At 46.9% G+C, this 26419-nt stretch overlaps 2 protein-coding genes across 4 annotated transcripts; both read right to left on the bottom strand.

Moving 5' to 3' along the window:
* Positions 1–1717: 1717 nt before the first annotated feature.
* Positions 1718–14218, bottom strand: TMEM219 (transmembrane protein 219). 2 transcript variants are annotated; one of them, XM_060255751.1, is made up of 6 exons: positions 14060–14218; positions 3539–3705; positions 2591–2810; positions 2388–2496; positions 2199–2310; positions 1718–2094 (listed from the first exon to the last, which is right to left on the bottom strand). In XM_060255751.1, the coding sequence occupies exons 2-6, from the start codon at positions 3695–3697 to the stop codon at positions 1966–1968; spliced, it is 729 nt and encodes a 242-aa protein (XP_060111734.1). In that variant the 5' UTR covers positions 3698–3705; positions 14060–14218; the 3' UTR covers positions 1718–1965. The 2 variants fall into 2 exon arrangements, with proteins under 2 accessions (XP_060111734.1, XP_060111733.1); XM_060255750.1 differs by lacking the exons at positions 1718–2094; positions 2199–2310; positions 2388–2496; positions 2591–2810; positions 3539–3705 and adding an exon at positions 8915–10552 and having other exon boundaries at positions 14060–14180.
* Positions 14219–20549: 6331 nt separating this feature from the next.
* Positions 20550–26122, bottom strand: LOC132584861 (uncharacterized). 2 transcript variants are annotated; one of them, XM_060256813.1, is made up of 5 exons: positions 25569–26122; positions 24644–24691; positions 22765–23604; positions 22011–22043; positions 20550–20919 (listed from the first exon to the last, which is right to left on the bottom strand). In XM_060256813.1, exons 1-5 carry the CDS (start codon positions 25678–25680, stop codon positions 20870–20872), a joined length of 1083 nt encoding a protein of 360 aa, XP_060112796.1. In that variant the 5' UTR covers positions 25681–26122; the 3' UTR covers positions 20550–20869. The 2 variants fall into 2 exon arrangements, with proteins under 2 accessions (XP_060112796.1, XP_060112797.1); XM_060256814.1 differs by lacking the exon at positions 24644–24691.
* Positions 26123–26419: the final 297 nt, after the last annotated feature.

The raw sequence follows: 26419 nt of genomic DNA, 5'->3' as shown, positions 1-26419 counted from the left end.
GCTTCCACTGGGATTGATATCAGGTTGTGAGCAGAGAGCTTGAACTGCAGTACTGCAGCTTCATAATGCTATATAAATACTAAATACAGAAATACATATATGAGAAATATATAAACTTGTTCAGTGTTAACTGAACTTCAGTTCATGCATTTTAAGCTGACGGAGGTGGGGGGGGAACAATGTGTTACTTTGTAAGTAGGTTTCCTCAAAATGATGAGACGTTTAAAAATGGGTTCTAAAAACTGTGGAAAATGTAGAAGTGGAGCCAGTTCAAAATGTTTGTGAATCACAGGGTTGAAGTGTCAGAGGATGGCCTAGGAGACCCAGATGGTTCAGTGTTGAAGTTTGCTGAATGACCGAGATGAAATAGACTGGAACCATATATATCACTTTGAACACCTTGAAAGACAGTAGGAAAAAATGTACGTATTTTTTTTTTAAAGTGACTGTATGATCAAACTGATTTTGGTTTAAACTAACCAGCCCAACTCTTCTAGTTTTTACTTATCAGTCCTGCTTATCACACTTACAGGGCTGCATGTTTAACTGCAAGCAGAGGGGCAAGATGACAACACTACCTTTATGTATCCAAGCAGAAGGCCATTTCATATACATTCTTATTGTATATATAAAAGAATGGCACTCATGAAGTCCATTCACATCAATGCAAATTTACTACCCTGAGACAAAGGCATGCCCCAGACATTCCCATAGAAAAGACGACCCCTCATTTCTTAGATAGATAGATTCAGAGCATCGCTAAAGTCAAGTCCCCTTCATTGACAACAGGCTAGGGAGTTCATTTTGCATGTTTTGAGCTCAGTTTAATGATAGCTAGCCATCTGAGTCAAACCAGCAAACTAGTCACTCTTAAGAAGTAATTATCTAAATATTTCTTCCTATTTATTTGTTCATTCTCTCATGCAAACACACATCTCAGACTACTTTAAATTAATGAGGTTATGAGTCAGTATTCTCTGCCTTCCTCCATGATACCTCAATAAGCAATGCTGTCTGAGGAATACCTTGTGTGAACCAGCTGGGAACTTCAATGGTTCCGGCATTCTCTTTCTCTAAAGATCTGTCAAAATCTTAGCTAAAGCATCTTGCGGATGTAAGCAAGACATTTGTGCTCAGGTTGGCATTGAGGAATGATAGAAAGGAATGGGGTAGGTTGAGTCTTTGGTATAGTCCTGTTGAATAACAAACCAGCTCTAACTACAACATTATTCAGCTCAACAAGGACAAAGATTCATTATGGCCACATCCAATACTCCCTCTAAGCTGTGGAGTCTTGTGAGCAAACATTCTACTTTGTGAGCTTCTGGCATTAAAGTTGTGAGCTACTGCATAAATTAGCTTGCTATAGGGTCCTTTTTCCTGAACTAAGACAAAAATGTGTGAGCTGGAGGCTAAAAAAACTGTGAGCTAGTTCATACTAACTCAGTTTAGAGGGAACACTGGTCACATCATCCTTTGACTCCACTTACTTGAATCTTGAGGACAGTTATCTTTTATCTCCTATCAGTGAAGCAATGGCTATTGATATTATGTCAAGGAGCTGTAGTTAATGAATCCTAATTTTAAAAAGAACATTTACTGACAGCAGTGTGATAACCTGTTCAGGACGCTATAGAACTCAGCAATATGCAACACTCTTCTGAACCTATTTGTGTCATTGGTGACATTCTCAATGATGAAAATCCCCAAGCTACTCTTTTTAAAAATATCTCATTTATTGGAGTATTCCACTCTAGCAGGGATTCAGACAGTCCCCCCTGCAATGAAGCAAGACGGGTTAAATCCCGTTCACAACTCTGAAACCCCTCCCATCCTTGTGTTTGCATTAGAACTGCAAAGTTTCAAGTGTTGTGTAACCCAGGGGCTTTTACGAGGAAGGACAAATATCCAGGACATCTGGGTTCTCTGGAACAGGACTGAGGGAATGGCAAGGGCCAGACCTACCTAGATTTGCCCCCGCTTGTCTCTGGGGGCAGGATAGCACAGGCCAGCCATGCAACACAAGGTGGCACAAAGGCAGAGCAGGAAAGCAGTGGTAAGCAGGAGACGCTGGCTGCAGAGAGCACGATCCGCCTGGGAGTGAAAGGAGTGCAGCCGTGAATAGTCCTCTTCTACTTTCATCCTTCGAGAAGGATGAAGTTCTGACTCCCAATATACCCCAATACATCATAACTTACCTGATCCAGCATGCTGGATAACGAAGGATCAGCCTGGTAATGTGATTGGTAGCAAAGTCCTGTCTCTTCTGGATGCATGCTTTGCTCCTGCATTACGCACTTAGGTGGCTGCCTAGGGAAGAAGATGGGGTTGTTGCATCCATGGGCCAAGACCATTCTGCAATTCTGGTTTCTTGCTCTTGGGCTTACCTGGTCTTGGGGAGAAGGGAAGACGGTGCGATGATACTAAGGCAGCTCCCATGAGATAGTGAGTTCATGACGGCTATCACAAGGTGGATCGGCTCCTGGGTATCTGGACCTGTGGGTGGAACGGACAGAACGGAAGGTCAAGAGGGGGACAGGGGGAAGAGAAAGAAAGAGAAGGGATAGTTCAGTCTGTTAAAAGTGCTTACCCTTGAGACCTAACTCTTTCCCTGTGACGGTCAAAGCCAGGTGTGTGCCATTGGGAGGATCTGTGCCATTCTGGAGCTCAAAGGTCAGGCCAACCAGGACAGAGATGTTTGTACGGAATTCAGCAGCCGCAGAGGGAGATGATGTTGAGGTGTCTTCGTGGGTCTTGTTTGGGATACAGAACATCAAACGTGCCAGAGATGTTAGGAGAGAGTTCCAGTCCTTAAAAGGTGAGGGGAAAGGGTTGGAAATTGCCTCTTTTTCTCTCCCTTTTTGTGCCTGTCTTTTTAAATAAAATCTTTTCCATGTTTCAGATTGTTTCCTCTTCACCCCTCCCCTTTTAATCTTAGCAGCACAAAAACTGAGCAACCATCAAGAAAAGGCTATAAAAGCTGAACCTATGGGTTTAAAGAGATCGGATTGCTAAAGCTGATGCTGTTTCGTTCTCCTTCCTCCAAGTGGGAGAACATTTAGAGCTCAAGGTCAGTTTCCTTTGAAAGAGAAAGCAGTTTGTACAGTGATTTGTAAAAATAATACCCCTCAGTAGTTTGGTACGTAATTATATTAAAATTTCAGGGACTGCCCTTCTCAAGATCAAATCAGCACATCCTCCCAAATCCAGCTAACTCAGCATAGACGAGTGCCTTGTTACAGACACTGTACATAGCTCTTTTTTCTTTTTAAATTACTTTCTTCTAGCTCAGCCGCCAGCATTTAGGGAGACCCTATGTGTTCCATCCAGTTAGTCAGCCAATAAGCCCAAAGCACCAGCATGACTGTTTAATCAAGTGGTTGAATCACCTCCCTTAATTAAACTAAACCATTCGCAGGCTTGAGAGGAAAAAGATGACGACGTCACGCTCGCATTTTCCTCCATGCCTCTACAAGCTTCCCTTACCCTCAGAACCCAGTTCCATCCAAAGTCCTTCAGATCTTCATCCCCAGCTCACCTCTTTGACATCAGGGTTTGGAACGTCATGCGACTGGAGGTACGCAGCAAAACTGCCAAAGACAACAGCCAAGGAAAGGAGGCAGAAGAAGAAGGTGACCAGAGGTGGGTGCCGCTCCAGACAAATACGCAGGGAGACCAGCAGAGAGCAGATGACCATGGCCAGCCCTAAGGGTGAGAAGGTTGTGCTGTCAGAGCGCTGCTTACCCAGCACTGGTAGAAGCTGAGCCCTTTGTGAGTGAGACTACCCAAACCATGAAAAAGGAGAGACTGGTAATATGCCCTTCCTCTCTCCTTTGCACTTGTACTGCACATCTGTGGTGACTGATCCCAAGCAAGGCTCTCTGTTGAACATTTGGCGGAAAACTGGGGTGGGAATTCTAAGAGTCCTCAGAAAAGGCCCCTATAAGCTACCAGCCAACCCAGATTTGGCTTCCTACAGCCAAGGAACTGGTGGTGGGTTTCACTCAAGCCTCGTTCTAGCAAGCCACATGAGCTAATGGCAAAACAACAGACTAAAATATGTGGCATGAAATAAAGTGTATTCAAGTATCAAAAGAAAAGGTTTGGGGCTTGGAAAGCGTACTTCTGGGGGGACAAAGTAATCTTTACATAAGAAGAGCCCTGCTGGATCAAACTAGTGGTGCCTCTAGTCCAGCATCCTGTCTCACACAGTGGCCAACCAGTAACTCTGGAGGGCCAACAACAGGGCATAAGGCTCCAAGCCTTCTCCTGATGTTGCCTCCTGGCTCTGGGATTCAGAAGTTGACTGCTTCCAAACCTGGGGGTCTCCATTAGTCACCAGGGCTACTAGCCACTGATAAACCTATTTATCCTGTCTAATCGTCTTGTAAAGCTGTCTATGAATGTGCCTATCACTACATCCTCTGGCAGTGAATTCCACATTTCAAAGATCTGTGTCAAGTAGCATTTCCTTTTGTCTGACCTGAATCTACTGCCCATCAGTTTTGTTGGATGCCCTTGAGGTCTGGTATTTTGGGAGTAGAGAAAAATTTTCTTTGTCTATTCTTTCCACCCCATGCATAACTGTATAAACCTCTATCATGTTCCCTCTTTCTTGTCTCTTTTCTAAACTGAAAAGTCCTGAACTCTTCAGCCTTTCCTCATAAGGAAGGTGATCCAACTCCCTCATCATCTTGGTTGCCCTCCTCTGCACTTTTCCCAGTTTTGTGATGTCCTGAGATACAGTCACCAGAACTGCACACAGTCTTCCAAATGAGGCAGAACCACAGATCTATAAAGAGCAATTTTTATTTATTTTCTTCTATTTATATCTTGCCGTCCCCACGAGCGGGCTCAGGGCAGCTTACAAGGTCACACAGGTATCATGACAAAAATAATATAAAACTCGTAAATTTAAACAATTAAAATTTTTCAGAAATTCCATACAAGGACATCTTGTCATCTTAATGGTAACGTTCAGATGGAAGCCCTCTGAGTGGTGCCGTGGAGTATTGAGCCACTGTCCACTAGACTAGGGCTATCAGCTGGGAAACAGAACAGCTCTGTTTTACAGGCCCTGAGTAACTGCAATAAGTCCCCCAGGGCACTGGATCTCAACTAGTAGCCTCTTCCGCCAGGCTGGGGCCAGGACTGTTTTATTTTCATTCCCTTTCCTAATCCTCACACAATCCCTTTGTCACTGCTCAAGCACACTGGGTTGACACTTTCATCGAGTTACCTACTACAACTGCAGCTGCTGTAATGGTCTTGGGTTAGCCATGGAGTTGTCTTTGAAATGGTAGCTTCTGGGAGAGCCCTCTCAGCTCCACCCACCTCACAGGGTATCTGTTGTGGGGGAAGGAGATAAAGGAGACTGTAAGCCGCTTTGAGACTCTGATTCAGAGAAAAGAGCGGGGTGTAAATCTGCGGTCTTCTTCTTGTGTAGCAAAAAGGATGGTTCCTACTTTATAATTCTTTTAAATTTTAAGACCATTTTGTTCTACTGGCTGAGTTTACTCTCCCTGTTGTAGAACGAAGTTGGAGTCCAGTGACCACAAAGGTTTTATTCGAAGTGTGAGCTTTCGTGTGCACGCACACTTCCTCAGACAGAATGAAACAGAAATAACAATCTTACATATAGAGGGTGGGCGGTAAATTAGCACACAGAATAATTAGGATATTTTAAACAGATTAAAAGAATAATAAGGTTAGTTATATGGCTATCGCCTGTTAGGGTTCAACCAGGGTAGAACAACATCACAAGGCAATTGAGGCATCCCTGATGGTGAGAATCTGTCTTAAGGGTGCCACTGGACCCCCAACATTGTTCTTTTGCTTCAGACCAACATGGCTGCCCACCTGGATTTATCTCCCTGGTGTAGTTCTCCTGTTCTGACTTGGGTTCTCCTTTCCTCTGTAGGGACATGGTGCTGTTGTAAACTTTTCTCAAAGGAAGCAATCAGTGTTTGTTGGTTATCTGGTTCCAGATCTGGGGTAATCCTTGCACCCCAAGCTGAGTTTTTGGACCAGACGGCTGTATTGCTGGATTTTAAAATTTAATTTTATTTACATTATTTATAGTTATGTGGCTTTCTCACAGGAGACTCAATGTGGATTACACAGAATAAATAAATACAATTAACAGAGTGGGAAATCTGATAGAAACTGCAATATGTTTTAACTTGGTACATATGTGGAAACCAACCACAGGTGAAGCACAGCCCTGGCTTATGTTTCAGAAACATATAAAGGGTGTTTTATTTTTTTTTCTGCAGAGGCCTTGGTTGGATGATCTCTAGAGCTCTAGAGAATCTCAGTTTTCTTAACGAAGAGACTCAAATATGTGGAATGAAATAATGCCAAAATATGTGCTTGAGAGCGCGCCCTATAATAGTTTACATGTATCAATATATTGCAAATAAGGCAACATGATATTTTTCATGTGCATTTTGACAATAGGTTGCTTTGGAACAAGTCACCATGGCACAGAGTAGTAAGCTGCAGTACTGCAGTCCAAGCTCTGCTCACGACCTTAGTCCAATCCTGGCAGAAGCTGGGTTCAGGTAGCCGGCTCGAGGTTGACTCAGCCTTCCAGCCTTCTGAGGTCAGTAGAACGAGTACTCAGCTTGCTGGGGGGAAAGTGTAGATGCCTGGGGAAAGCACTAGCAAACCCGTAAAAAGTCTGTCAAGAAAACATCAGGATGTGATGTTACCCCATGGGTCAGTAACGGTGCTTGCACAGGGGACTGCCTTTACCTTTTTAAAAAATTCTAATTACAGTATGATCCTGTGTGAAGCCTGTGCTGCATTATCCTCTGCTTGTTCTTTAATGCTAAATCTTTCCATTTTGAAGAACTAACTTTACATTTTGAGCACTGGAAGTTAGCAGATCACACAAACTGGTTTGAACATTGTACTGGTAAGAGAGTATTTGCCTCTTGTTCATACGTTAACTGAGGTTTTCAGGATCAATTCAAGTTTTCTCATGCTTCTTGTTACTTACACAGTTAGAAACCTCTACATAATAATATGGAATTGGATAGAAACAGCTAAGATTATGGGCAATTGTGACAGCAGGCTGCTTCATCTGCGACACTCAATATGGCAATTTCATCCTTGATATCTCCTAAAAGGCAGAAATGCATGCACCGCTCTCTCCGGGTTGTTTCTGCAGTTTAGCCAAATAACATGAGAAGCCTCATAAATTCCACACACAACAGACAATACAGGAAATTATACAGCATTTTGTTTGATTCCTTCTTCTATAATTTTGTGGGGCTTTGCTGTTTTGTGAGACTATTTCTTTCTGAATACTTAAGATTTGTGTATGAAGTAAAACAGATGTGCATGGACTTGCTCTGTGATATCACAGTAGATCCTTTTGAGAAACTTTCCCACTGTCAGGAACCCAAGGCACTGTACAGAATGGGGCTTATGCAGGGGGAAAGGCAGGATATATATCTCTTAACAAAATCCTCTTTCTAGCCCCACCTTATCACTGTAGCCCTCTCTTTTTCGTCCCCTGATAGGTGCTTGGTCAAACAAAGTTCTACTAATGAAATTTTTCCCCATGACATTGTCCAGGCATGGCCATCTTCTCCAAATACTACTCCTACTGGTCTAATAGAAGGGCCCAAGGTGATGCCTGTGGGCACACCGGCACCAACTGACATCCTTTCTGGTGCCCATAAAGTGTTTTAGGAAGTGGGCTGGGCCAGGGAGCTGTTCCTGTTGGCAGCTGCCTGGGCCAGGAGATGAGTTTAATGGGTTTAAATTAGGGGTGGCTAAACTTGCTTAATGTAAGAGCCACAGAAAATAAACATCAGATGTTTGAGAGCTGTAAGACATGAACATCAGATGTTTGAGAGCAGGCAGGCAGGAAGGAAAATAGAGAGGAGAAAGGAGGGAAAGGTGGAAAGAAAGCAATTTTAAATACACATTCTCCAAGCTGCCAGATGGCTTGGCTTGGAGAAGTGATATAAAGAGAGAAATGCCTTCTTCAAGCTGGCCAATAGGGCGGTGGGGGCTTTGAGAGCCACACAATATATGTGAAAGAGCCACAGTTTGCCCCCCCCCCCCAGTTTAAATTAAGGGTGAGGGAGGGAAGCATATACCGGCTGGCTATTAGGAAAAACTTTTTTCCAATAAAAATTGTTCAAAAGGGGAATCAGCTACCAAGGGAAGTGGTGAACTCCCCCTCACTGGCAGTCTTTAAGCAGCAGCTGGACAAACGCTTGTTAGGGATGCTCTAGGTTAATCCTGCACTGAGCAGGAGGTTGGACTAGATGGCCTGTATGGCCCCTCCCAACTCTGGGATTCTATGATTCTAGGTAGGATTTTTGCCCAGCATGGCATTTAATTGACTATTACAGATTTGGTTTGCTGTGCAGATTTTTGCCACCATGGCACGAGTTATTGCATTACTGAAGTTAAGCTGTGCCATTCATTTTGTGGCTGGCTCCATGCAGCAGTCATTTTGTTGCTGCACCCACCATGCCACATCAGAATTCCAAATGCGCCTGCAGGCTCAAAAAGATTGGGGACCCCTGCTCCGTTATAATTTTCCTCAATGGAACAGGCTTCCTCAGGAAATGGTGGGCTCTCCTTCCTTGGAGGTTTTTAAACAGAAGCTAGATGGCCATCTGACAGCAATAAGGACCCTGTGAATTTAGGGAGAGGTATTTGTGAGTTTCCTGCATTGTGCAGGGGGCTGGACTAGATGACTCTGGAGGTCCCTCCCAACTCTATGATTCTAAGAGCGTGCCTTTCAAGAACAGCAAATGAGAACACATAAGGATACCATAGCCCACAGAAAAACCATACATAGGTAAGTGTGAACAAAAACATTCTCTAAAGCATTGTATATAGCAATCATCTTAAAGGACTACTGGTTAAAAATAACTGAGAAAATTAATTCAAAATCATATCCTTTTTATTTGACATAACCTTGGGCACACACACTAAGGATGCTGGTATTCGCAGCCATGGAAATCATATGCGAAGGTGAACCTGTTTCCCTGCCCCCCCCTACAGAGGATTCTTTTCAAAATAAGAGCAATAGGCAGCCCTTATTTGGCATGCTCTCTTGGTCAGCCCAGCCTCTGACAGCGGCACCCTTGGCCTGGCTGAAGCATTCTGACTTTCAGTTGCTGGAGGACTTTCCAGCGGCTCCAGCAACTCGTCCCCTTTGATTTCACATATATTGTGCAGGATGCAGCACGTGGCTATGACCACAGGGATGAGCTTCTCCCTCACGTCCAGCCTCATCTGCAAGCATCTCCAGCGAGCCCTGAGGACACCGAATGCTCTTTCCACACACGCCCGGCACTTTGCTAGTCTCTCATTGAATTGCTCTTGTGCTGCAGTTTTTGGAGTAGGATACGGCTTCATCAGCCACGGGCGGAGTGGGTAGGCGGGGTCCCCGATGATGACGGGGGTCATTGAAACGCCTTCCAGAACTGTCGAAGTCTGCGGCCCAAAAGTGCCATCGTCCATGCTGTTGAAGAAGGGCGAGTTGTGCAGGATGCGGGAATCGTGGGATCGCTCGGGAAAACCGACGTAGATGTCCGTGAAACGGGATTTACTGTCCACCAGTGCCTGCAAGACCATCGAGTAGAAGCCTTTGCAGTTAATGTAGGAGTCAGCAGAGAATGGGGGGCACAGGATGGAAATGTGCACCGCGTCAATAGCGCCAAGGCAGTTGGGGAAGCCCATCTCTTTGAAACCTTCCATGATTTTCTGAGGATCTCCCAGCTGAATGGTTTGGGCCAGGAGCCTGCTATTGAGTTCCTCGCACACCTCTTCGAATATGGAGCAAGCTGACGAAATCCCAACCCCAAAGAGCTCAGAGACGGTCTTGTAGCTATCGTGGTGAGCTAGCTTCCAGATGGTCATGGCGACCCTTTTCTCAACAGGGATGTGGGACCTCATTCCAGTGTCTCGCCGCTGCAGAGCCGGACGCAGCTCCTCCGCAATGTACATGAGGGTGGAGCGCGACATCCTGAACAAAGAAATCCAACACTTGTCGTCCTGCTCCGAAGAGATCATCCGCTCCCACCACTCGCTGCATCTGGGAAGCATCCAGTGCGACCGCTCCGACAGGGCCATCAGCTCATGCTCGTAGTGGAGCGCGGGGGATGATGAGTACACCATTGTGACCACCGAGACGATAGCGTTGCGATGAAGCCGCAGCAGGGCTCTCTTGCGGCGGACGCTGGCTGAGAGGATGCGCCTCAGCACTGCAGCAGATCTGCGGAAACGCCTCCGCTGCAGAATCCTTGCGATGGCAAAAATGACGGTGCGCCTGTTGAGCATCCATTGCTGCACAAGCAATTGGGAGGTTTGGACGCAGGCTGCAACAAGGGCCAGGCACTCTTGCTCCATTTCTCTTTCCTCCCCCACAACTGCTTCTGAAGTTCGCTGCAGACTTGGGAAGTCACAGCACTATAAGAGAAAACCCATCCCTTGCTGATGCCACTGGCCAAGGCAGGGATCACATCACCAGGCGGGGCTGACCAGTCCTTGCCCTTCCGACTGCAAAGGCACTGTTGAACTGAAGGGCAATAAATTGTAATCGGGTTTTTGCTCATGAACTGAATCACGTTTACATTTCAACGACAAAGAGCATTTTCTCTTTCCACTGAGCTGAAGAGGACGGTTCTACCACACTCAACAAAACACTCAGCCATTCTGTTTTAAAATCTTTTAAGTTCTCAGGAGTTTACATGTTGTGACTCTACCCAGTTACTCCATCCAAGCTTCCTTCTTGTACACCACACGCCAAATGGTCAGCTGCACATCTTTAATGCTTCTTGATTAATCTCCTGGTGATTAATCCACCTCCTCTAACTCCACCTTCTCAAACTAGTATCTGTGAAGTTTCCAAACAGCCTGCCAACTGATCCTTAAACTTCAAAGTCTGCTCTACACACACACTGGAATGGGAGGGTAGAATCCTGAGGTTGTAGATAGTACCATTTCAGAGGCTGGGTAAAGAAGACCATTTTGAATGCTCCCTTCTGCGTTATTGTTAAACATTCTACTGGTAGAACAACAGCACAGCAAGAGGCAGATGGATCAAACTTCTCTCCTGATGTCCTTTTTTTAAAACAGTGGGGAAACATTCAAAAACAGTATCAGTCAGCTGCACTCTGAAGTGGTACATTCCACTGTACAACCACCTGTTCTACCATCTCATTCCTCTAGGGCAGGGGTGGCCAAACTTGCTTAACATAAGAGCCATACAGAATAAATCTCAGATGTTTGAGAGCCACAAGATATGAATGTCAGATGTTTGAGAAAAGGAAGGAAGGAAGGAAGGAAGGAAGGAAGGAAGGAAGGAAGGAAGGAAGGAAGGAAGGAAGGAAGGAAGGAAGGAAGGAAGGAAGGGAGGGAGGGAGGGAGGGAGGGAGGGAACTTTAAATACATACTCCAAGCTGCTGGACTGCTTGGCTTGGAGAAGTGATTTAAAGAGAGAAATGCCTTCTCCAAGCTGGCCAACAGGGTGGTGGGGGCTTCAAGAGCCAGACAGTATGTATGAAAGAGCCACATGTGGCTCCCAAGCTGCAGTTTGGCCACCTCTGCTCTATGCATGGCTGCAGATGTCCAAGCCCATCTGGGACCCATCCTCTGCAAACTGAAGTCCAAATCTCAGGTATATTGAGTTCAGCTGTAGTTATGCAGTGGTGAGGGAAAGGCACTCTGCACAAGCCCAGAGACCCTTGAAATAAACCCATCTGGGATCAATTTAAGTCACGTCAGTTCTCTGAGGCTTTCATTCACTGCACTGCTCTGTCACAGTGTGACCTCTCAAGTCTCTCCTGCACTATTCCACTCCCTGAAGTGAAGCCAGTAGTAGACTGAACTACAATCACAGCTGAATGAAAATTTTAAATCCTCTTTTCCATGAAATGCGCAAAAGGCTAATGCATTCTCAGTGGTTAAAGCCTGAGGAATCAAAGCAGTTCTTTTGACCTAGTAACCCATATAATTCTGCTCAGGTGCACCTTCACTATCCGTACCAATGTTACCATTGATTTTTTCTCTCCATATTTCCTGACTTGGGGAGCAGGGGAAGAGAAGTGAGCATTTAGAACTGACTCTCATCCCCACCTCCTCACCGTCTACAAGGTTGTTTCTTTTTTTCATATAGCAGTTTCCCATATGTTCTTAATACATTACGGTTACTTAAGTATCCTTACTTGGAAACAAATTCTTCAAAACTCAGTGGTACTTGCTTCTGGGCGGGCATTAAACCATACAGCCAGAGAAATGACATTTAAAAGAGGTCAGCATTCCTGTATGGATTTCTCTATGAGACACTTTGTCTTCTGATCCTCCCAGAGCAGACAAGAAGAAAGGCAGTGGCTGCATTTTGGGGGATAGAAAGATAGGAAGTCACAGGATAATTGAACGATGGAACCAGAGGTACAGGTCTTCTGCAGCCTGGAACAGCTGCACTCCGACCTGAGCCAAACCACCTAAGTTTCAGATGTGTATGGAGCTGACTATGGTTACTCAGAGAGATGTGGACACTCTGCACATGCTCAAATGCACTCTCGTGTCACAAACTTTTAAATCCAGTTCTGACATTCACCATAGGCTTAAGAATGGGAAGGTAAACTGGCATGCACACAAATGGCAAACCGTGGTACCACAGATGATTGTACGTTTGGACTTCTATTTTGATTTCCCTCCCAGCTGTAAAGTACACAAGGCTTGGGGAAACTAATGACTTTCAAAACAATGTGCTTTCCAGGGGTGTATGCGATAAACCGAGATGAGAATTGGCAGCCAAGTTTCTCACAGACAAATGCTTGGGAATCATTAATGGTGGGTGGATTATATGAATGTAGGCGTATTGCTTCTCTTCCAGGGACAGAATGCTGAGTTTTATTTTAAAAGTTATTAACTTGTAAATAATAAAGCACAAACTCTAGAAATGGGGAAACATGGAAAGACCTAAATATGAGTTGGAATAGTATGACAGCCAAGAGAGAGAGCTATGATCTAGGATGGGGTAGCCAAACTTGCTAGATATAAGAGCCACATAGAATAAACATGAGATGTTTGAGAGCCACAAGGCATGGACATCAGATGTTTGAGAGCTGCAAGGAAGGAAGGGAGGGAAATAGATGAGGGAGGGAGAGGTGTAAAGAAAGCAACTAACATTACATGCATTCTCCAAGCCACTGGCTGGCTTGGTGAACTAATTTAAGGAGAGAAATGCCTTCTCCAAGCCAGCAGACAGGGCAGTGGGAGCTTTGAGAGCCACACAATATATGTGAAAGAGGACCTAGTTCGAACCTCCCCCTCTGCCATTAGCACGCTGGCCTCAAACTCTTCCCATGGAAAACAACGCTAGCCTTCCTTACAGAGAGCTGTTGTAAGGGAAACAATACGATCATGTATATAAAACACGGCAAGCGCTATATAAATACTAGTAAATGTATTTTGAGGTATGAGGATTCTCCTTGATTTCTTTGGCTCTTAATAAACAGGCGGCCAGGCGCGCTATTTACCAGTTTTAGGCTGGCTAGCAGGCTGCAAACGTTTCAGGAAAAAGCTGACCGGTCCACCGTCGCACATGCCTCGGTAGATCTAGACAACAATAATCCATACGGTTCAATTCCTGAGACTATCCAGCTAAAGGATTTCAGGAAACGGCTGGGAAAAACTCCTGACCACTCATTGTTCAAAGTTATTATTAGTCACAGAAGACTGTACTAGGCTAGACAGGCCAATTAGCTCGCCTCTCTACAAGGCAACTTCTTATGTTTGTTTTATTCCAGGGGCTCACTACTTCAAAACTAAAGCTCTTGAGAATTCTGCTCCAACTGAAGTAGCCTGCATTTGGTACAACGGGGCGAGGGGAAAACATGAGTAGTAAGTAGGTCTACTTAGAAATAAATCCTTTTCTGTTTAGTGAAGCTTATTCCAAAACGTGCGTTGGTCGCAGCTCCCTAAGTGGGGCGAAACATCCAAGACAGGAATTAAGGAGAGAAAAGGCTGTATAGAAAAAGAAGCCAAAAGCAAGGAAGGGGGCGGCACGCCATCTTACCTCTGCTCTTTCAGCCTGCAGCTTTATGGCTACGGCGCCTTCCTCCTCCGGCGAGACCCCTCCTATTCAGGGCTCTGCCCCTTTAAGAAAAAGCTGCGCCTATGCATTTTCTTTCCTCGGCGAGGCTGCCAAGTATGGGCGCGTGCGCAAACTACGGCCACGCGCGCCAACTTCAACCCGCCGGGTCAAGGGTCGCATCGGAATTACGCAGGCGCATTCTCCGTTGCTATGAGTCCCTTCTGCACATGCGTGCCGCCGAGCCTCTGCTTCTCTTCCCCTTCATCCCGCCCCTACAGTTCAGGTTTCCTGTCGGGCGGCCCGCTAAGTAGAGCGCGCACGCGGGTTACCCAACGGTTTCTTAGCATCCTAAAGAGTATAGAGCGGTCTCTACTGGTTAGAAGCTTCGGGAGACATTTTCGGTGAGGGCAGAATGCCCGTTTATGGAATCCCGCCAGGTTAAAACGATTTCATTAACATTTCAGGTTAATCGTCTGATCTTTTCTTAAAGGAGCATAAACTCACTTTGAGGCACATGTTTGAGCCACGACTTCGTAACCCCAATCCCCACCTCCTGTCAACCCCCTAGGCCTCTTCTTCTGTCACGCACATATCTGGCTGCTTTTCCTGTGCTCAGGTTACTGAAATGATGCCCTCTTTTTCCTGGGTGTAGGATTGCCATCTCAGGGTTGGGAAATTCCAGATTTGGGGGTAGAGTTTGGGAAGAGTGAAGTTTGGAGAGGGAAGAGGCCTTAGCAAGGTATAATACTCCCTCTAAGCTGTGGAGTCCTGTGAGCAATAATTCTACTTTGTGAGCCACTGGCATTTGAAGTTGTGAGCTGCTGCATAAATTAGCTTGCTCTGGGACCATCCTTCCTGAGCTAAGACAAATATGTTTGAGCCAGAGGCTAAAAAACTGATCTACCTCACACTTAGCTTAGAAGGAACACTGCTCCAGAGTCCACCTTCCAAAATAGTCGTTTTCTCAGGGAAACTGATCCCTGTAGCCTGGAGATCTGTCAGAATTCTGGGCAATCTCCAGCCACCACTTGGGAGGTTGGTAACCCTACCTGGGCACATTATACTGGCCACATCTGTCATTTTTGCTTTTATTATCGTTTAACAAAACAAACTCAAGTTTGTACAGAGAAGAGCCAGACCTCCAGAGAAAAGCAAACCAAGAACTCAGACCCAGGGCTTCCCATATTGCTTGTAACTATATGCCACGTCTCGAGTCCTGCTTCAGATCCCTTGCAGTTAGAAACCATGGTATAAAACACAAACCAGTAGACATAACCAGTTTAAAAACTACTCAGAAAACAGAGCAAACCATTAAAAGCTGCAAGACAAAAGCCCTAATTAAAAGCCTGGGTTTAGGGTTAACAAAGCTGGGCATCATCCACATATTGGTGGCACCTCCAAATTCCTGAATGTCCTCTCCCAGAAGTTTCATGTTGATGTTAAATGGCATGGGTGATAAGATGGAACCCTGTGGGACACCATGGTATAAATGTCACAGGGCTGAGCAGCAGTCCCCCTGCACCACTTTCTGGAATCAGTTGGCCAACTACAAGCAGAACTACCAAATCACAGTCTCCTCTACTCCCAGCTCAACCAGCTTCTCCAGGAGACCATGGTTGTATCGGAGCGGGAGTAGCAGAGTGAGGGAGATGACTTGCCCGACACAGGGCTTCAGGAAAGAAAATCAGGCAGACACGTGCAACTAGTGCCAAAAGGTGTATTAACATATATACACAACAAGTGCTCTCTTGTGCAGTCTATACAATATCACCTCCACGGACAAAGTGCTTCGCCTAACCACCATCTCACAGGGAGAGACCTGTGTGATGCACACACAGATCATATATAGTCCAAGCAGCCAATCCTGGCCATGCTGACTCAGCAGATTGCATCACTTGGCTTCTGCCGGCTCAAGCCGGTCTGCTGATCAGGTCACTGTGACCTAGCCTGGCAGCTAGATCGCCAGCTGTCATACTGTGGCTGTCAGACTGGGTTTATGTAGATTCTTGCTCCAACACACCTCCTAATCTATTTAAACCCAGTATACCCAAAACACTTTACACAGTTTACATACATGTCCACCAGCAACATTACAGTTCATATTTACGTAGCTCGGAACCCTTTCCGGAATTCGTTCAGGAACTCATCATGATTGTAAAACACATCATCGTGTTCCTGTTCAGCCAGCTCTTTCAGACGCTTGGCTTCAGCCTCCTTCTCCCTTGCCTCGCACTCTGCCACCCAGGCTTTCCATTTCTTAGCCTTTTCTTTTAACATTTCCTCAAATCCGGGTGGGTCTGGATTGACAGTCAGAGTGACATAGGGACACTTGTACCTAGCGGGACGTTGGCCTTTGGTGGACCTGGCAGACACCCGTGGCCCTGTGCTTGGACCAGCTTTGTCTTCTTCGGGTTGCTCTGTTCCCACCTCCTGGGCTGGTTGCTCTGCCCCTGTAATTGGGTGTTGAACCTCCTGACTCTCACACTTTACCTCCAGTTCCTGCATTTGAGGCTCTGCCTCCTGACTCTGCTCGTCAGGCTCTGTGCCAGCATTCGGCTCACCTTCTCCAGCCCCACTGGGTGCCACCTCCTGGGCTGGAGTTCTGGGCTGCGCTCCAACATCGTTATCGCTACTTGGCAGCAGGACAAATTGTTTCTGCAAGGAGTGCAACCTTGGCCAGCTGCTTTCTTCATTGAACTGGGCACTCTTATTAAGTGTTATCTTGCTTTTGCTATTGCAGAAACGATAACACCTGGCCCTTGGCTTGTAGCCCAGAAAAATTAGGCTCTCTGCCCGGACATCCCCCTCCCCGCTACTCGTGGAGTGGATGCCAACCCGAGCCCGTGACCCAAAGACTTTTAAAGAACTCAAATCTGGGGTCTTGTTCAACAGTAACCTGTAAGGCACATTTTTCACAGTATTACACCAAACCCTGTTTTGCAAAAAAACAGCTGCATGTATGGTTTCTGCCCAATAGGTCATTGGCAGTTGTGCATCCTCTAACATGCAATACATCACATTCTGCAATACAGCCCCATGCCCATTTTCTCGGGGCGTTGCTGGGTTCGTCAGACGGTGGGCAATGCCCTTGTTTTCCAGCCAACGTTTCATCTGGTTAGATAAGAATTCCCCCCCTCTGTCGGTTTGTACAGCTAGGAGATTAACCCCTAATTGTCTCTCCACTGCTTTGACCCACTTGGTGAATGTCTTATACACCTCAGACTTATGCACCATGGTGAAAACCCACGCGTACCTCGTGTGGTCGTCGGTGGCCACCAAGCAGTATCTCCTCCCCGACAGACTCTTTGGCAATGGGCCAATAACGTCTAAATGGACTAGTTCCAGGGCTCGTGTGCTTTCCCTTGAGCTTTCTTTAGCAACAGCACACGCCTTGCTTTTGGTCTTCTTGCAGACCTGGCAATCCAAGTAACATTTGCAAGGATTTACTTTCAAACTAGGCACAAGCTCCAGGGTTTTCTTTAACGCCCTAAATCCGCAGTGCCCAAGTCTCCTATGGAGCAAATGTATACAATTATTGTGCACAGGCTCATTCGACACCTGAGCCACCTGGGCACAATCACTCTGGACCACATACAGTTTACCTTCCCTCTTTCCTGTCACAAGCAACTTTCCCCCACCTCCCAGGATTTTGCAGCAGGTTTTCTCAAATCTCACCTGGTATCCCTGGTCAAACAGTGTGCTAACACTCAACAGGTTAGACTGCAGTGAGGGTACATACAACACATTTTGCAACATACATTTCAGTGCAGGAAATTCCACATTGCCTGAGCAAACAGAATTGGCAGTGGTCCCATCAGCCAATCTCACATACTTATGCTCAGGACTGTCAATGTTTTTCAACAACTCCTTCTCGCAGCAGAGATGGCTCGTTGCCCCGGAGTCTAAAATCCAAGCAGACCCTGTGCTCTCTACTGCAGACGTGACCAGCCGGGTTGCTTCCTCACACGGGCTGGCGGTCCTCCGCTCTCGCCGCACACGCCCCCGCCTCTTCTCCCTCTCAGGGCAAGCTCGGAGCAGGTGCTGCGACGACCCGCATCCATAGCAGCGACGGACTGCAAACGCAGTCGGCTCCACTTCCTCCACCTTCGGACGCCTGCCAGCAGCAGAAGCTGGCTCATTCTTGGCTGTCTTCCCGGACACACCGATAACAGCACGCTGCCTGGCCGACACCCCCGGACAGCTCACGGCCGCAATTCTCTCTTGGAAGTCAAGCAGGTGGGCACAGACGTATTCCATGGTCAGGGTCGCTACGTCCACCGTCTCCAGAGAAGTTATCAGGGGAGTGTACTCAGGTGGCAACGACGACAGCAAAACGTACACTCTGTCGTCTGGAGCTACAGTCTTGCCTCTTCCCTCCAGCTCAACGAAACAGTCCGTTAGCCGTTTGATGTGATCTTTCACACACCCTCCAGCCGGCATAACGGTGCGGAACATCCTCCTTGTCAAGGCCATGAGGGAACCAGCAGTGGTGCTAACATGCACCGCACTCAACGCGTCCCAGGCAGCCTTGGGAGTGTCCTTCCCTCGCACATAAACCAGCTGGTCATCTCCTATAGATAGCACTATGTTGGCCAGTGCCTTATCCGATAACACAGTCTCGGCAGGAGATAAGTCAGCAGGGGGGTTACTCACGAACAGCCATTGCCCTTCACGCTTGAGGTAGTGTTGCATTCTCAGGCTCCACACCGCGTAGTTGGCTGAGGTGAGCTTCTCAACGGCTACTCCAAGCTGTTGCTGAGCCATCGTGCCGACTCCTCCTCACGGCTGGCTGCCGACGTCCCTCTGGCTCTCAAACAGAGAACGGTGGTGCTTCTGTGTCCTTCACCGGCGTTCCCCGCCTCCGGCTCTTTCCAAACTCACAGTCAGCTCAACTCTCAACTCTCTCCTCCGCGCAGCGGAAGCGCCCTGGGCCCATAACCCCGTCGGAGCGGGAGTAGCAGAGTGAGGGAGATGACTTGCCCGACACAGGGCTTCAGGAAAGAAAATCAGGCAGACACGTGCAACTAGTGCCAAAAGGTGTATTAACATATATACACAACAAGTGCTCTCTTGTGCAGTCTATACAATATCACCTCCACGGACAAAGTGCTTCGCCTAACCACCATCTCACAGGGAGAGACCTGTGTGATGCACACACAGATCATATATAGTCCAAGCAGCCAATCCTGGCCATGCTGACTCAGCAGATTGCATCACTTGGCTTCTGCCGGCTCAAGCCGGTCTGCTGATCAGGTCACTGTGACCTAGCCTGGCAGCTAGATCGCCAGCTGTCATACTGTGGCTGTCAGACTGGGTTTATGTAGATTCTTGCTCCAACAGGTTGATGGCATCAAAAGCTGCTGAGAGGTCCAGGAGCATCAGCTTCCCATCATTCTTCTGACAAAGGACATCAGTCAGGACAAACAAGATGGTTTCCATCCCCAAACCCAGACTGAAATGAAGCTGTAGAGCCATCATGTTGCTCCTATGGAATATTCGCTCTGAATGGAAGTTAGGGTTTCCAGCCTCCAGGTGGGGCCTGGAGATCTCCCGCTTTTACAACTGATCTACAGCTGGCAGAGATCAGCTCTCTTGGAGAATATGGCTGCTTTGAAGGATGGGCTCTATGGCACTGTACCATGCTGAGGACCCTCCCCTCCTGAAACCCCACCCTTTCCTGGCTTGACTTCCCAAGTCTCCAGGTATTTTCAACAAGGACCTGGTGACCCTAGTGGTAGTTGTTTAGGTTAATTCAAGACCCAGAAAATGATCATTATTACTACAGAACTCTCCCTCACCACAGCAAGGAGCTATTTGCGTTGCCATGGCCAGTCTTCCCCAGGATACAGCAAGTTACTTCTGTTGTTTCCTAACATAAACCAATCCAGGCACACCCAGTATCAACTGACTGCTCTTATTATAGCAACTGACTGCCAGCACCAACTCCCAGGTTTGTTTGTTTTTTTTTAAATAAAAGAATGATATGCGTTTAAAAGGAGTCAGTCCAACAGGCTGTTTAGTATCTCACACACACATTCCATGCTTTTATTTTGATGGTGCACCAACACGGATGTTCCAGCACTTGGGCCCAAAAGGTTCCATATCCCCTATTCTAGGTAACCCAGTTGGCTTCCAGGTTGTAAATGTGTACCTTCAAAAGAATCACTGAGGGAAAAGACACATTGGCTTCTCCCCTCACTGGGAAAAGGAGTACACCTGAACAGAAAGGAAAACTTTGCCCCTGTAGATGTCAAGGAACCTCCTCAACATCTAGTAGTAATCAGATATTCAAACAACAACCTGGTTTCTAAATCAAATATTTTTGCTTCCTCCTAGTGATGCCCATGATCTTTTCTCTGCTACTAGGAATTCCGATTAGATTTTCATCTCTCTCCTTCCCTAACTGCATGAGTTGTCCTGATCATCCCAGAGTACACTGGATAAGAAACAAAAACACATACAAACAGAGAGGTGAATTTAAATAAATTCTTTTTTTCACTTTTATTTTCAGGGGAATCCAGAGAAATTAAAAACCATCTGAAGAAATTAAAAACCAGAGCATTAAATCAGAGGGGGCGGGGAGGGTGAGACATCAGCCCCATCCAGGACAATTTGGGCTATAACAGCATTAGGATGAGAGAGGGAGGAAGGGAGGCAGGTGGCGTAGCTTCCCCTTTCAAGATGCCTGGGCTTCTCCAGTCTTCGTGGGGTGGGGGGGGGTGCCTTGCCTCTCCCCCTGTGCCCCCCCCACCCCCCGGATCTTAGCAGTGCTTCCCCAAGGAATCCTTGGTGTTAACCCTTCCCATCCAAGGTGTCCATATAGACCGTCACTTTGCTAGGAGCTGTACGGAGAAAAGAACAGAAACTGATAATGCAGTAGAACAACAAGAGAGGGGCTATAGGCAGTGTGCACATTCCAATATCTATTCTCACTTCCCACCTCCATTCTCATACTGTATTAAAATGGTCAACATATGCTGCCTTATTATTTCCCTAGATGCAGTTCTCACATGGCTTGGCTGAATTAATCTTAAGCAACCTCATCCTCACCCCTTTCCCCACAAGCTAGATAATGACGCCAGTAGCTCTAGGTCTTCCTGATGTATAGTTTCTTCATCTAACCCCCCCTCCCCATACTCTCTTAACCTGCAAATTGCAGAGACAGAAACCTCAAGGGGCTATAATTAATGTCTGTATTCTCAGGATCCACTCTATTGGGAGGTGGGGGGGGGGGTCCCCTTGGGGCACTAGAAGTACTGTAATATACAGTCCAGCAAAGGCTGATCAGATTCTAGAATAAAGCCAGCACCACCCAGCAGTAAGGATCCCACTGTTATGGAGCTTATTACGTCTGTGCAAGGCTGCGGCATAGGGTTTCCAATTTTCAGGTGGTGGCTGGAGATCTCATGGGATTACAACTGATCTCCAGGCAACAGAGATCATTCACCTGGAGAAAATGGCTGCTTTGGAAAGTGAACTCTATGGCATTATACGCCATTGAAGTCCCCCCCCCCCCCTTCCCAAACACTGCCCTCCTCAGGTTCCTCCCTCAAAATCTCCAGGTATTTCCCAACCTGAAGCTGTCATCCCAAAGTAAGGAAGGAATGTTAAATCAGTATAGCAGAACTGGAGAAAATGATACTTTTTAAACAAAAGCAACATGACTTTTTAGGGCTGTTGTTTTTTTAAAGCACATAGGTACGCAAATAAAATTGCTTGGATAGCTGCAAATTGGCCACTCTGTCCTAGGATTGGGATAGCCAATTGTATTTTTTACATCCCGACATTCCTTCAAGTTTGCCCAACCGTACACCTTTTATTGAAACTATAGGGCATCATTTCACAAAGTAGATGCACAAGGTATATGGCACAGGGTTTGAGATCTGCAGTTAACTGGGGCCATAACTGAGCAAGATGGTCTGGGATTCCTTACCTTGACTGTGTAGCTCCCATATATGAGTCCATTCTGTAATTAGGAGAAGAGAGGAAAGAAGAAAATTAGAAGCCAGGCACTGCTGTACCCAGTGCCAAAAAGTGTGTCCCAGAACCTACCCCTCCTAGTCTCTTGGCTACATTTAGGCAGCTCACTCCTCAAATGAAGTCCCTACATTTCAATGGTTCTAAGAGTTGGGATTCAGATGCCAATTCCTGTGCGCCCCAAAGGAGGGGGGGGGGGAGAAAAAGCCCTTCAAACTGCTTTCATTCAACCGGTGTAAAAGTGGCCATTGGGATTTGTACTGACTGTAGAAAACAGGGGAAGTTGTAGAATTAGAGAACACAGAACCTATTTTATACAGCCCAGAGGTGTAAAATGTTAGCTAAACCCTCAAAAGCCAATGCTACAATCTTGCTAGTTTCTAGGCACCCTCAGACTTTTTCACATACTAAACAATGAAAAGCTGAGAAATGCCAACAGTGAATGCCTGGCACTGGTCCCTTGTTCCTTACAAGTTCTTAGACATCACAAGAATTGTCTCCTCTACCATCTCTTCCATTACTTGTTGCAACCACTGTTCTGACCCCGGGAACATTTCTGCCCCCAGCATCTTTGCGTATCACCTACAATCCCACATACTCTACCCAAAAGATTGATACATCCCATTCATTTTCCTACTTCTACCCTCAAATCCATACATCCATGCTTGCCCATCCTAGATGGCAACATCAAGATCTTTTATCCAGCTTACCTTCCAGGTGATAATTTCTTGCGGCTTGCCAGTCATTGGCTTCCATTTTCTCCCAGCACGCTCCAGTGTTTGCATCCTCCACATCTTTTTCTGGCGCAGTCCCACCACCCCCTCCATGCCCTGCTCCTGGCTCATTGATGAAGGACAAGCCCCACTCATTCTGAAAGATGGCTCCCAGGTGCTGCTGCCGGCTGCTGTCAGATGGTGGGGGGCTGCTTGGGGGTGGCGCCAGGACACAGTTGGGGAGGCTATTGGTGGTGCGGACGGCCGAGGCGGGAACATGGCAGGCTTTCCCTGGTTGATCCAAGTTCTCTTTCAGCTTGCTAGCATAAGAGATCTTAGGAATGATTCGGGCACTGCTGCTATCAACTGGGAAAGCAGGAAGTGGCCGGAAAAGCGACCATGTTTCCTTCCCAGAATCCTCATTGGCTGCATTGGTGGCATTTGATGTAACGGCAGGCTTCTCTCCGACTTTGATGGTGCTGTCTCGTTCGGATTCTGGAGATGACGATGGAGATGGTGGGTCAGAATAGCCACGGCGCCGGTGCTGCCACCGCCCATTAGAAATGCTTTCAGGAGCACAGTGGTAGCCGTTGGTGCTGGGTCCCCATTCTTTGCGGTCAGAGGGGCTGCCTCGGTAGGTCTTGCGGTAGGCAGCTGCGTGGAAGGGCCGGCTGTGGTAGAAGCGATGGGGATAGCGGTGGGGGTGGTGGGTAACTGGAGGGTCCCGCTCAGACAACTGGAGGTTGCGGATGTTAAGGCTGTTAGACGGGCTCAAGGGAACACTGGGCTCATCGGCGATCTCTGAGGATGCAGAATAGCCATTGGACTCCCAGGAACCTAGAGTGGAAGGACTTTGGAGTGAACTCAACATCTGGATGGATAACAGATATCCCAACCCTACCCCCATACATGACTGTAGGTTTCCTTCCTCCTTTTTGTGAAATTTAGATTGTAAACCCATAAAGCAGGGAACTGCCCCCTTAGGGAAACCTGTATAGCACCATTTTTGTTGCTGATTTATCAGTCTCTCTTCCTGTAATACAACAAAACTAGGCAGACTGCTCAAGTACCGTTCAGGGGCTGGGTTCGGAAAATGCTAAATGCCCAGTCACCACAGTATCTAAGCACTTAATGCTGGCACCTTTTAAGTAGAGAAGGGGAGCATATTTTTTAAAAGGTGAGAATATATATCCATTTCTCCCTACCAACACTCCCTCTAAGTTGTGGAGCCTTGTGAACAAAAATTCTACTTTGTGAGCTACTGCATAAACTAGTTTGCTCTGGGGCCATTTTTTCCTGAGCCAAGACAGAAATGTGTGAGCCAGAGGCTCAAAAACTGTGAGCTAGCTCACACTAACTCAGCTTAGAGGGGACACTGGGACCACTGATTAAAAATAAATTGAGTGGAGCTACATGAACATACGGTGCCTATTACAGCCATGTACCCAGAAGGATCCCCTCCTTCACTGGCCAAAATCTTCTTGTCAAGTGTTTTAAACCAAATACTTCAATGCTGCCACCACTGAAGAGTCTAAAACTGATCCAAACAACAGAAAGGATCACCTTTACATGATTTGGCAAATTAGGGCTTTCCAGATGTCATGAGCCTTCTCCCTCTTGACACTGGCTTAGAAAATCATCAAATCTAAAGATACCATTCCTGGTGAAAGGTATAGAGGGGGATGTGGGTCATGCACCAAAGATGTACATGGGAAAGAGGGCAATGTATATTCCTCAACAGCAGTTGTTGAGATGATCAGACCGACTGAATTAGGAGGTGCATGATTGTTCCAGCACTAAGGCATGGCTGCTTTCTGGGAAAGAAACACACACAAAACAACATGACAGAAGGGGAAAGCCCCAGTCCCCAATTCACCTTCTCTGGAGCCCTGGCTTGGCCTGTAGCCCAGCTCTGCTCCAGCTCCTGCATGACAGAAAGAAGGTTTTACTTAACAGTGACAGGCATTAAGGACAGCTATAACGTAGATGTACATTACAAGGGGCAGTAACTCAAACTGGAGCAACTGGACTGAACTTTCCTTAGTGAGAAACTAATTCTCTGGGACTAAAATGTAGCATGGTGAACTCAGAGTTACCAAGGAGGAGAAAAGGACTGTGGATGCCTGGATTCTGTGGAAGGGTTAGTGTGGCTAGTGATAACAGCAGGGTTTTTTGTACTAGGCAGTCCGGCTGTACTGGGGGGGGGGGGGGGGGGGGCGGGAATCTGCAGCCATGCTAATCTTATCTCAAATATAGTTGGCATGGGGTGAGAGATGAATGCATTCCAGATGCCCATTTCTCTTTCTCAGGAAAAGGAGAGTGGCACATCTTCATGTGCTGAGAAAACTCTTGTACTATGAATTTGGAGGCTGCATGGGGAGACAGTATGGTGTAGTGGTTAATGTATCAGACTAGGATCTGGGAAATCCAGGCTCAAATCTTCACTCATGCCATGGAAGCTTGCTGAGTGACTCCCGGCCTAATCTCCCTCACAGGGTTGATGATGATAAAATGGAGAGGAAAATGATGCAAGTCACTTTGGGTCCCCACTGCAGTAAAAAGCAGGGCATGTATAATAAATTTTAAAAGTAAATAAGGATATCTAGGTGGGTAAGAATGGAAGGGTACAAGGGAAAGTAAGAACTCTTTACTCTCTGGAGTAAAGCAATTTTTTAAGAATAAAATCTTTATCAATGGCAAATTGCTAGACTCTGAATGCGCAGGAACCTGGATTTTTAAAATCAATCTAACAAATTCTATGCCATCAAAGACCAAGCACAGAATGCCAGGATTTCTGTTACCTGTCCGGATGCGGTTGCTGAGGCTATGGCATTTCTCCTTCTTTCCCCCCAGAAGACGCAGCTCTTCCTCAGGGTTGCGGTTCTCATCCATGCCCAATTCCTCTTTCTGCATGGTCTAAAGCTAGTCTTGGATGCAGGTGACAGCAGAGGAGCCCCAAGGATGCAAAAGGCCTGACTACAACACTGGTTCAAGCCTGACCCTGTTAAGAAACAGTGACTAGCCAATCTCCCCCCGCCCTAAAATCTAGTAGCCTGTTTCTAGAAGTGGCAAGGCCAGACCGAAACACAAACACACACAAAGCAGATGTCAGTTCGACTCCACAGATTTCTCCTACGAAGCCTTGCGACCACACTTCAAAGGAAGAAAGGGAAATCTCTAGTGCCGGGATGGAGACTCCTTTCCCTCTGCTGTAGCTTAAGTTTCAGTTACCTAAACTAACTCTCAACAGACACGCCGTTTACAGCCTAATGTATGAAGCGAATAAAAATTAAATTAAAAGTTGCCCCTCAACCTCCCCTCAGGTGCCTGCCTTCCCTATAAGTGCCCTCCGCTACTCCAGCTTCCACGGACCCACACCTTAGAGGGGCTTCCTTCCCTGCAGCCCCCAGAAGAGCTCTCCGTTCGCGGCAGGGACACTTCCTTGTGCTCCTCCCCAATCTTTGCCAAGAGGCTCTAGGCAAACAGAGCGCTTTCGGAGCCCGCGGGGTGGGTCACCGACGTCCCTCCCAGCCGTCTCAGCCCTTCGCTTCAAGCGAGGCTGCGTCCCGCCCAGAGCCCTTCCGCGCCAACGTGCGCCCTCCTGGCCCAGCCCGGCACCCCTCGACGCGACCAGGGAGCTCCTCCGCCAACA

The sequence above is a fragment of the Heteronotia binoei genome, chromosome 15, assembly GCF_032191835.1.
Source record: "Heteronotia binoei isolate CCM8104 ecotype False Entrance Well chromosome 15, APGP_CSIRO_Hbin_v1, whole genome shotgun sequence".
Taxonomy (NCBI): Eukaryota; Metazoa; Chordata; class Lepidosauria; order Squamata; family Gekkonidae; genus Heteronotia; species Heteronotia binoei.
The sequence above is the reverse complement of the archived record's forward strand: the minus strand, read 5'-3'. Positions and strand labels throughout refer to the sequence as shown.